The sequence below is a fragment of the Cryptomeria japonica genome, chromosome 4 (assembly GCF_030272615.1).
Source record: "Cryptomeria japonica chromosome 4, Sugi_1.0, whole genome shotgun sequence".
Taxonomy (NCBI): domain Eukaryota; kingdom Viridiplantae; phylum Streptophyta; class Pinopsida; order Cupressales; family Cupressaceae; genus Cryptomeria; species Cryptomeria japonica.
The window spans coordinates 118,294,740-118,306,511 of NC_081408.1; the positions used below are offsets into that span (position 1 = coordinate 118,294,740).

The following is an 11,772-nucleotide window of genomic DNA, read 5'->3' on the forward strand; positions in this document are numbered from 1 at the left end:
AATTATCACTTGAATTTGTGCTACTATAATAACTAGGTAAACTTGGGGGACTAGAGCTTGAGCTTTAACATCCATTTGAGCTTGTGGGGAGAGGAGGGATACTATTATCTTCCATGCCCATGATTATTGATGTATGTTTTTGTACATCATATTTCCATTTCCATGCTTACCATTCATTAAAAATAACATCTCAACTAACAATCTAGTGCTTTGTGTTAGGATTATAGAATATCTATCCTTTATTTTTATTAGAAATTCCCAAAAAGATACAAGTTGAGATTTAGCATCCAATTTTTCTCCTCTCTAAATTGGAACGTGAACATATAATGGATAGCCAAATAATAATAGATGAGAAAATGAAGACTTATGACCACTCCAAGATTTCTTTGGAGTGATGTTTTTATATTTTGTGGGGCTTTGATTTATAGAATATATACCATTGTCACAACCACTTATCTCAAAAACTATTTAGAAGATGTTTCATTTGCAATATACACCACACCATTTCCATAATGGTAAAATTATTTCTTTATGTAGTACCATTCTTTTAAGGTGTATATGTGGTAGTATGATTTTTATTTATATGTCATTCTTAATGTCAAAATAAAATAAAATTAAGAAGTGATTCTCTCCCTCTATCTATATTGAGCATTTTAACATAATACCCATTCTAATTTTCAGCCATAGATTTAAAAATTTTGAAGCATGGAAAAACCTATAACCAAAGTGTGGCAAGAGTAATTATCAATAAATATCAAAAATAAAGGTTCTTACCCAATGATTCCTCTTACATGTCACCACGGATATCACCATGCAAAAGTTCTACATGAAAATTTCCCTTCATGATTTGTTCACCACAAAACTATCTCGATGATAATTGCCAAGTGAACACCCTCAACAAACTTCTTTAATCTAAGTTGTATGAAGACCTCTCACCATATTCTTGTTGTGAAGTAAACTTAACACTTGAAAATTCAAATGCCAATAACATTGATGCCATAACCACAAATCATCTATGGTTTATTTCAGTACAAGAAACTAACTAGAAACCAATGTGAGAGGAAACAATCTATTCTCTATCATACAAGTGCTTCCTACAAGATATCAATTGTCCAATTTATCAAATATTTTATAGTAGTTATCTTCAAAAACTACATCATGGTTTCTGGCTACAAGTTGCTCAATACTTAGTAGTTTATGCTGTAATTTTGGCACAAAAAAGTATCATGAATATGAGTAGTTTCACTTTGCTTAGTCTTGAGTGCAAGGATAGATTTTCCCATTACATCAACCTATTTATCATCCCCAAAGTTTAACTTGGCATTGCATTGAATTGTCTATTTTGACAAAGAGGTCATATTTACCTATCATATGATTTGAGTAGCTACCATCCAAAACCACACATTCTCTTGGTGTTTACCAAATTGCATATGAAAAATTTGCATACTTTGTCTTTAGAAGACTCTTAAATATAATTAGATCTAGACTCATTCAATTCAGTTTTCATTTCTTGCACTCATAATCTTAGTGTCCAAACCTTTCATAATACGTAAACTAAATACTTTTGTACTCCATATAACTTCATTCTATTTCTCTATTATTTCCTCTTCTTCTTTGTCTGCTTATCTATTATTACTACACAATTCACCTTGTGATCTAATAACTTGAGATAGAGAGGAGATTTCAACTTTTCTTCAATTCTTATAGAATACTAGAAAGAATTCACCAAAAATTTCATAGAATGTTGCATATGCTCCTCATGAGATTGCAAAGAACCTATCAACTCAGCAACTTTGAAAGTGGTTAGATCTCTATTTTCTTTAATTGCTATCATAACTGGATCAGATTTAGGAGGAAGAGGTCTCAAATTTTCTTCTACAATTTTTTGTTTTGTTATAATGAATCCTAAGTTGGTTCACAATACCTTTAGTCCTGATGATAAATTCTTAAATGGACTGAATTTTTTTCATTCTTAAATTTTCAAAATTCTCTTCAAAAAATTTGAAGTCTTACTAATCTAATTTTGTTTGTACCTTGATATGCACTTTGTACAACCACTCACACATCCTTTGATTTTTCATACCAATAATTCAAAAAAAATTGAAACATCCAATAGAAATTGAACAATGAAACGAATTTTTCTATCCATCTTTCTATTTCATATATATATATACATTGGAAAACTGAATTGTATTCATCCACTGATAATCCAATACAATAACGGCAAACTGTCTTTTAAAGGCGATATATCTGCTACATACAAGCAGATGAGAAAAGGTAAAGTAGAAAACTAAAAATAATCGATAAAGAAAATAATGCATGGGTTGTTTTTTAGAACAAATAGATCAACATACTGAATATATCGCATGCAATCTTTATTATTTATAAAACTAAAAACTAAAACCAAAAAATAATTGTTGTTGATCATGCATCATCAAATGTAATAATAGGATAGTGGTGACTACTAGCTACTATCCGTAATTTTTACCCAGATAAAGATAGCATTATTTAAGAGAAGCATAGAATCCAGAGTTGTGTTTCTTCTAGGTCACCTTGCGTCCATTTGAGTGAGTGTGGTTTCAATTATACAAGGAACCCCTGATCCCGTCTGAGATGTTGTTCTTTTGTCACTATTCAATCCCCAAGTTTGACTTTGATTTGGATGTTCAAGCATAGCTTTCTCTATTAGTTACAAAAGCAGGCTTTGAAGGATCTGGCAATGTCACTGAGTTGCTAGAGAGCATCACAACAACATCAGACATAGCTGGACGAAGTGTTGCATCATCCTGTACACACAAAAGCCAAAGATGAATGCATCTTAAGGCCTGCTCCTGATTGACTTTTGATGCCTTTGAATCTATCATAGCCAGCGCATTTCCTCCATTGAATAGTTTCCATACCTACAACACATCTAATTAAATCGCAACAGTTTGGATGACAGGTAACATTTTAAAGTAATATATGAGGATAATGGGCAGTGATAAACCCGCTTTCTTACCCATTCCAACAGGTTTTGCATATGATCTGGAAGATCAGTATCATTGTGTTTCCTTCCACTGATGATCTTAAGCAACACCACTCCAAAACTGTAAACGTCCACTTTAACTGACAAATGCCCTCGCGCTGCATACTCTGGAGGTATGTAACCGCTGCAATCAAATTGAAATGATTTAGGAAATAATTGAAATTTTCAATAGCTTAACCATAAACAATTTAAATCTAAAAGCACAAAATATGCATTATCGCTATGGTGCTTACTATGTGCCTGCAACTCTTGTATGAATATGTGTCTCGTCTTCAGGAAAAAGTTTGGCCAAACCAAAGTCAGCTATCTTTGGGTTGAGTTTTTCGTCGAGTAAAATATTATGTACTTTAATATCTCTATGAACAATTCGCAGCTGTGAATCCTGGTGAAGGTAGAGAAGCCCACGTGCAATTCCAGTGATAATGTTATGACGTTTTAGCCAATATAGTTCTCTACCCTTCTCTGAATCTGTTATCCCAAATTTTTAGAACATTTGTAACTCCATCTTTCTCAAATTAAATTAAGGTTGAATGATAACTTACCAAACAGAAACGTGTCCAAGCTCTTGTTAGGAAAATATTGATAAACAAGCATCCTTTCACCTCCCTCGGCACAACATCCTAGCAACTTTGCAAGGTTTCGATGTTGAACATTAGCCACTAATTTCACTTCATTCATAAATTCTTTCTTTCCTTGTGTAGATTTGACTGAAAGCTTTTTTACTGCTATCTCATTTCCATCTCTAGTTTTTCCCTAAAACATAGAAGACAGATTTAGAATTCTCCATTTAAATAGACATTAATTTACACCAAGATTAAACTATTGACCAACCTTGTATACCACACCGAAACCTCCCTCTCCAAGCTTATTTTTTTCATGAAAATTCTCTGTGGCTTCTGCTAGCATTTCTAGGCCGAAGAGAAATGGTTTGTCTTGCATAAGTAAGTCAGATTCAGGGGAAATTCCATGCCTCTCTGAAGTATTTGAAAATAATGAGAGAAAAATGAGTTAAGCTTAAAGATATTGTTATACTCAAACCATAGCAAAGAAAAAACAAAAAATTAGAAATCGATTCTCAAAGAAGCACCTTGATTGTCGGTAGGAGTGGTTTTTGGCCTCCTAAATATCAGGAATTTAATCCTTTTTCTCAATACAATGAGAAGAAATACTAATACCAGAGTAATGCCTCCAATAATACCAAATACTATGGGTAATGTTTGTGAGACCTTTCTGTAAAGGACAGTTCAACAGTTATTGGTTAGAATTGTAGCTCTGTAATGCTTTAAAAGTACTAAAAATGGAAAGAGAATCATTTGATTGCACGTTAACAAATGCCATCTTCCTTATACTAAAACTGGGACATCTAAGATATGGCTGCAACCACCCCAAAAAAAAAAAAAAAAAAAATTCATATATATACAGGGTGGTAGTTCCAAATCAAGCTAGTGACTATCCAATAACTATGAGATCTATAAAAACAATGATACTTGAATCAAATGAAAAAGAAAAAACTCTAAAATAGTATTTAGTGATATCAGATGTTTACAATTCATTATGTTCATAGTTCGCAATTTTAGGATTCATTTGTGCATCAACATTTCAGATCACACTTCGTTTTCCAACATCATAATAAGCAAGTGCATAAAGAGGAGAAATAATAAATTGCAGACAAAGACAGACTAAAAAGTGAGGGAATTAGATACACACAAAAATCAAAGTGAGTTGACCAGACAAAAGAAAGTTATAAACATAGACAAAAAGCTAATGGATAATGAAAATGAATAAAACGACCTATGATCTTAATGAAGAGAAAAACATTAGAAATAAAACTATTTTGCTATACTACTATCAATATTAAACACACAAGAAACAAAGAGAAAAGAACATTTGTTAAAAATGAAAAACAAGATCATGTAATTCTTGAACATACTTTTTGATGTCGTCGCAGAAGTTCCATTGGAGGTATTAAGCGAGGGGGTTACCGTCGGAGACGGTGGAGGTGTTGATGCAGTTGGATTGGATCCCTCAGGGGAGGGAGAGGGCGACTCAGCAGAATCCAAAAAGGGGTATGTCTCAAGTCTTGCCTTGCAACTTCCCAACTGAACCTGAATCCCTTCGTTTGAAAAATTACTGATAACTGTTCTTGCTTTAAACAGGCATGATTTACAATCTTCTATTGATATATCTCTCCAACACTGAGCTAAACCGTATAACATTGTTGTAGCATTATATTTGGCTGTTCCAGCAGCGAATCCCTTATTTGCAGGGATGTAAGCTTTGTCAGACAGATTCGACAGAAGCCCAGTGGTTGTGTTCCTGAAAGCCTCCCCAATTATTCTATTCTCGTTCACCAACAGAACTCCATGAGCATCTAGTGCTGAAAAGAAATTAGAGTTGTTATAGCGGAGGAAGCAGTCATCCTACCATATTCGCCCACCTATGTCGTTGGCGCAACGGTTTCGAATAGTGCTATTCGCTTCCACCAGACAGTTTGAGCATCTCACTGCGGATATTTTTCCAGTACACTGCAGCAGACGATAGACCTCATTGGGAGATTGGCCACGGGAAGAAGTGTTATACCCTGAATTTTCAGGTGCATTAAGAAACAGATCGTTGATAACCAGATTCAAATTTGTGGAATAAGTGTTGCCATCCGTGAAAGTTGAGGAATTATCGCATTTATGATATACATAGGTAGAATTGACTGAAAATAAATTCATTAGAAACAGCAGGAGGAGGAGGACTGGAAAAATAGCCGATCCTCTGCAAGGAATAAAAGCGAAAGAATTGGACTTCATCTTTTTCTTCACTTGAACTCTGATGCCAATTTGGTATCAGAGACAGCTTGGGCAACTTCTTTGGGGTACTACCTAAACAAATGGGCATCACTATACTCGTTACCAATGAAATTTAAAGAATAAAAGTCAATCGATTTTCCTTTTAAAAAATTGAAATATATAGCTGTATGATTATGAGAGTAACATGGAATTTGGACTTATCCTTTTTTTTCAACGGACTGACAGGTAAGCGTGAGAGCCTATTATCATTGTTCATTAGGTAGAAAAGATGAACATTCTAACTCCTGAAGTCTTTCAAACAGCTTGAATTCTTTCAGAGGCAGAGAATAAGATTTAGTAGCGCTTTGGCTATGTTATAATTATTAATATATTTTTGCTGGCTGCTCGGTCACACACTTTACCTCCTTGACAATTGTAACAATTGTGAAACTGATAATATAAATTATAAAGTTAGTTTATGCTTCACTCAGGAGCCAGCTATTTGCAAGACGTCAGTTGAAAGTGCAGCTTCTATATAAATTAATTTGGTAGAAAGAATATCAAATTTTAAGTAATGAACGTGTCCAATGGTCAAAACATTTGGAAGCCATGACCATAGCCTGTGATTCGAATCAATATAAATTTAAAATAAAATAAAAATAAAAAAGCAAACTAGGCGTGCTTCTTTTTTATTTGTTTCTCTTATTTTTTCATTTCTCTGCTCGTGTTTTGAATAACGAGAATTTGACTGTATTCGATAGATTATATATTGAGAGATCGAATCTCAATTGTAAAATCTCATTTTCTATGGAAATAAATTAGTTATTCGATATTACTTTATAATATGTTTTGGGTTTAGTTTCTTTTAATCGTCTGGAATTTGTTTTCATAAAATGTTAAATAATTTAATTGTAATTTAAGATTGTTCAAAGTTATTTCCAAGAATAGTACTAAATATTGAGTTTATTGGTTTATCATTAAGATTAGATTTATAATTGTATAAATGATTTTGGTTAGATATATAATTGTAAAAAAGATTTCAGATGTTATAAATATTGTATTAGATATGATTTATCAAGAAAGTTGAATACAAAATACACATTTCTTGACATTTTATGTCTTTTATTGTCCTATAACAGACCATGTAGATTCACAAAAATTTGTGAACCGTGCATAATAACTGTCTTAGGGTTATCATAACATAAACCCATTCATATATAATCAATGAACTTGATTAATAGAATTATGTACTATAAGTATCTATACAAGGCCTATATGCTAGGAACACAGACCATATAATATCTATAACTGTGACCCACACATGCACATCATTCGTTACAAACTTATTATAAAGAAAAAAGGACTACAAAAATTTCCTACTATCATTGTAGTCAACCTTGCCTCCCCACCTAATTTGTGAATTGATTTCACATATCTTCTCATTGGATCTCACTACTTCAATTGAGAAGTCTTTTCCTTTGTTAAAACTTTGCTCCTCCTTAAAATCCCAAGTCTTTTTTAACGGCTCAACTGAATATTTTATATTATATTTCTTTTGAAATTCCAAAAATCCTCTTAAAAAAGAGATATTGTTTTATTTATTAAATAGCCAGTGTTATGCATCCTTTATATGTACTCTGTTAACATTCATTGTACCAATCTTCAATAACTTGACAAACTTGTCTTTTGATGCCTCTACCATTATGGTAACCTCGTCAAAAACATCATTGAACATGAGTCTTCTAATAGACTTACTAGGTGCCCTCCTTGTGCCTTAGAACTTTTGATGATTTCTAGATATCCAAATGAACCATAAAATCTCACTAGATAAAAAAAATGCCAAAATAGATCGCAAGGTTTATCCAATTCATTCACAGAAGCAAAATGAATCCCGTTCGATTTAACCCCTCCTTTATCACCCCAATCCCCCGGGTCAACACAAAAAAATGTTCCATGGATACATTTCTAGCATAAAAGCAATAAAAAATACGAGTCTAATTGTTTCAAGTTTTCTGCAAATATTGCATACATCCAAGCTAGAAGACGTCGCATTACATGGTAGTTTTGAAGAATAACCAGCCATTTGAAACATGCCTTCGTACGCTCTAGAACATTTGATGACAAAAAAATAAAACATATTGGACCACTATTTATCAAACAAATTAAGGTTGCACCTATTATTGAGATACTCAGTCACGCATGTAGTTTCATTTAAGGGTTTATACACATTTTTGGTTTTCACTTTATGAAGATGAAATCCATCAATGCATTTGAGAGGATATGAAATATTACTATTAGAATCGCATAATACATGGAATAAAATTTAATAATTATTGAAGCACATCTTTTCAACTGGTCACTTCACAAAATATCATTAAAACACTTTATATCTTTAATGGATCAAGATCTTGCTAATCATCATATTTACCTTTATTGTCTATATTCCTCCATATAGATCTAAATGAGCAGATTTTCTATTGCAATTGTCTAGAAATTCGCTATTTTTTATTTTATTTCCAAGTTTCTCCCATGTTTCTTATTGTGTTATTTACTTATGAGTTGACTTGAAGTATGAGATATTTGGATTGCATGTTTGGTGTTGTATTTAAGGATTTTCTCTAATTCATTTCTAACATCTAGAGTAGAGCAATGGAAAGAACACCTCCAAAACACACTAAAAAGCCTTACAAAAATTATGTAGTCACATCAGTATTACATCATCATTCAAAAACATACTACATGACTAGATTTTCTCCTTAATCATTGTCAAAGTTCTTAAGTCAATATCCTTATAGGGTTTGGGACAAGAAACATACTATCTTGATCACATGTAAATTATCAACCTTATAACCAAGTATTTTTTCAATGCAGGTTTTAAAATATAGCTTTTTAGCTTATAAGATTATGGATTACCATAAAGTAATTCACACAAATGAGACTAAATTTTATATGTGAGAGAGACATGGGAGTAATGGGGCAAGGGGGTAGAGAGCTAGAGATGGAGAAACTTAGAAAGGGGAGAGAGAGGTGAGAGAGAAGGGAGAGAGGGAGGGAGAAGAGGAAAGACAAAAGAACAAAGAGAGAGGGAGAGAGGAGTAAAAAATAATGGAGGAAGAGGTAGACATGGAGGGAGTGAGAGATAAAGAGGTGAGAAGAGAGAGAAGGAAATATTTCATAAAGGGAGAAGGGTAAGGCGAGAGGGAGAGAGATGGGAAGGGGAGAGAGAACTAGAGGAGGAGACAGAGGAAAGAAACCTAGACAGGGAGAGAGTGGGGTGAGATAGATAAAGGAGAATTGAGAGAGGTGGGTAATGAGACATGGATGGAGAGGTAGAGAGAGAGAGAGGTAAAAATATACACAATGAAGAGAGAGAATGAGAGAGTTAGGGAGGGAAACATAAATGGTGGTAAGGGAGAGGGGAGATAGAGAGGTAGAGAGGGAGAAAGGGAGATGAATATCCTAGAGACCGGGGAGAGAGAGGTGAGAAAGAAGGGAGGGAAAGGGAGGGAGAAGAAGAGAGACAAAATAACAAAAGGAGAGAGAGAGAGAGAGAGAGAGAGAGAGAGAGAGAGAGAGAGAGAGAGAGAGAGAGAGAGAGAGAAGGGTAAGGTGAGAGGGAAAGAAAGGTGGACAGGGAGGGAGAGAACTACACAAGAGACAAAGAGAGAGGAGAAACACCTAAAAATTGAGAGAGAGAGATGAGAGATGTAAATGGGGAGAGAAAGACATGAGATAGATGGAGGGGGATAGAGAGGTGGGTAATGCAACATGGATGAATAGGTAGAGAGGAAGAGATGGAAGGATGGAGAAACTTAGAGAGGGGGGAGAGAATGGGTTGGAGGGAGAGGTGATGAACTAGACAATGGAGAGAGAGAATAAGAGAGAGTGGGGGAAGGAGGGAGAGATTGAGATAAGTAGACTATGAGGGGTAGGGGTAAAAGCACAAAATTATCACGTTTCAGGCCAACTTATTAGCACAAGTGAATTTAAGTAATTCTAACCAAAAAATTAATTTTAGTCAAACATATGGTCTATAGAGATGCATTATAGTTATCTTATATATGAGCTACAACTTTTCCATTTGGAATTGTCTACTAAATGTATATTTTATACCACTTTGGGTCTAATTGCTAGTTATTTTATTTTATTTTTTCAAAAAACTTGATGTTTCAACAACTCCCACTCTTATAAATAATTTCTTTTTTAAAATGTAAAAATACCCTTTTATAGATCTATAAGTGAATTTTCCAAAATATATATCTTTTAATATTTTAATTTGTTTTCATATTTTATATTTTATATTTTATATTTATTGAAAGTAGGTCATTAACAATAAAATATAAGGTTGATTATCTTGTAAAGGAAAATACTAAAATCTATTTAAAATTTTTGAAAAAAAAAAATACACCAGAGAAAAAAGTCTATGTCAAGATATTATAATTTCTTTCTAATTTGGATACATAATTAAGAAAAAAGGTGATGTCAAATGGAAAGAGTAATATTTCAGTACACAACTTTTCAAATTTATAGAAAAATATATATACATAAAAACAATTAAGAATATATTTTTACAATAAAGTTTCAAGTTACCAATATACACAAAAAAATTAAAGAGAAAAAGGTAAAATTTACTATATAAAGTGTGACATGTCATTTTACTTCAATTTTAGTTTTTTATTAGCAACTAAATTATAGTATTTACATTTGATAAGTAAATTATAGTATTTACTTTTGATAAGTAAATTATAGTGTTTACTTTATAAGAAAGTATATTGAAATAATTTTTTAATTTTTTTTGAATTACCAACATAAAATACATGAAAAATATACATTTTATTATTTTACATCATTCCAAAATTCCAAACATATGTTTCACTTTCTATTGATTCAATTTCAAAATTTGAATTAATATTGGTCATTTTCTTTATAAAAGTGTGACACATATTTGTGCTTTTACCTATAGACATAGAGCTAGATAGGGAGAAAGAGAGGGGTGAGCTAGAGAGGGACAAAAAAGTGTGAGAGAGAAATATCAACACAATGAATATCCTAAAACCTATGTACCCTAAATGTTGTATCATCAATCTTGTACCATAAACCTTATACCAATACCTTTAACCTTAACTATGCATTATATACCCTTAAAGAAGTGAGAGAGAGAAATATCAACACAATTAATACCCTCAACCCTATGTACCCTAATTGTTGCATCATAAATCTTGTACCCTAAACCCTATACCAATACCTTAAACCTTAAACCTTAAACCTTAAACCTTATATTATAAACCTTATCCAAGGGAGGGAGAGGCAATGACCTAGATAAGAAAGAGAAAGATGAGCACAAAGAGAAACACAGGGTTGAGGGAGGGAGGGACATGTGGAAAGGGATTGAGTGAGAGATATAAATAGTGGAGATTAAGAGAGATGGGGGAGAGAGAGAGAATAAAAAGAAATATAATTTCATAGATAGAATGGAGTAAGGAGGTGGAGAGAGAGGTGAAAAGAGAGAAAGATTAAGTGGGGGGAGAGATATAGAGATGAGAGATGTAGATCCTAGAGAGAGAGAGAGAGAGAGAGAGAGAGAGAGAGAGAGAGAGAGAGATGACTAATGAGATGGTGAGGGAGAGGAGGGATGGAAAAGAGGAAGGGAAAGAAAGAACTAGAGACGGTAGGATGGAGAGGTAGTGACCAAGTAAATAGACAGAGAGGAGAGAGAAAAATAAGAGGGAGAGATAGGAGAGAGGTAGGAGGTAGAGATAGAGATGTGGGTAAGGAGGAAAGGCATGGTAGAGAGGAAGAGAGGTGGAAGAGATAGATAGAGGGAAGAGATAGGTGAGAGAGAAAAGAAAAGGAAAGAGAAAGAAAGTATTGGTAGAGGAAAAAGGAGGAAGTGAGTGAGTGAAACATAAAACCTCAACTATCCGATGTCAATTATAAACCTTAAACTATAAGCCTTAATCAAAGTGGGAG

General features: G+C 33.3%; 1 protein-coding gene across 1 annotated transcript; it reads right to left on the bottom strand.

The window, feature by feature from the left end:
• Positions 1–2,666: 2,666 nt before the first annotated feature.
• On the bottom strand, positions 2,667–5,823 carry LOC131874932 (cysteine-rich receptor-like protein kinase 43). Its single transcript, XM_059218890.1, has 7 exons — positions 5,463–5,823; positions 4,956–5,402; positions 3,857–3,999; positions 3,568–3,778; positions 3,259–3,493; positions 2,999–3,149; positions 2,667–2,900 (listed from the first exon to the last, which is right to left on the bottom strand). Exons 1-7 carry the CDS (start codon positions 5,821–5,823, stop codon positions 2,667–2,669), a joined length of 1,782 nt encoding a protein of 593 aa, XP_059074873.1.
• Between the last annotated feature and the right edge of the window lie 5,949 nt (positions 5,824–11,772).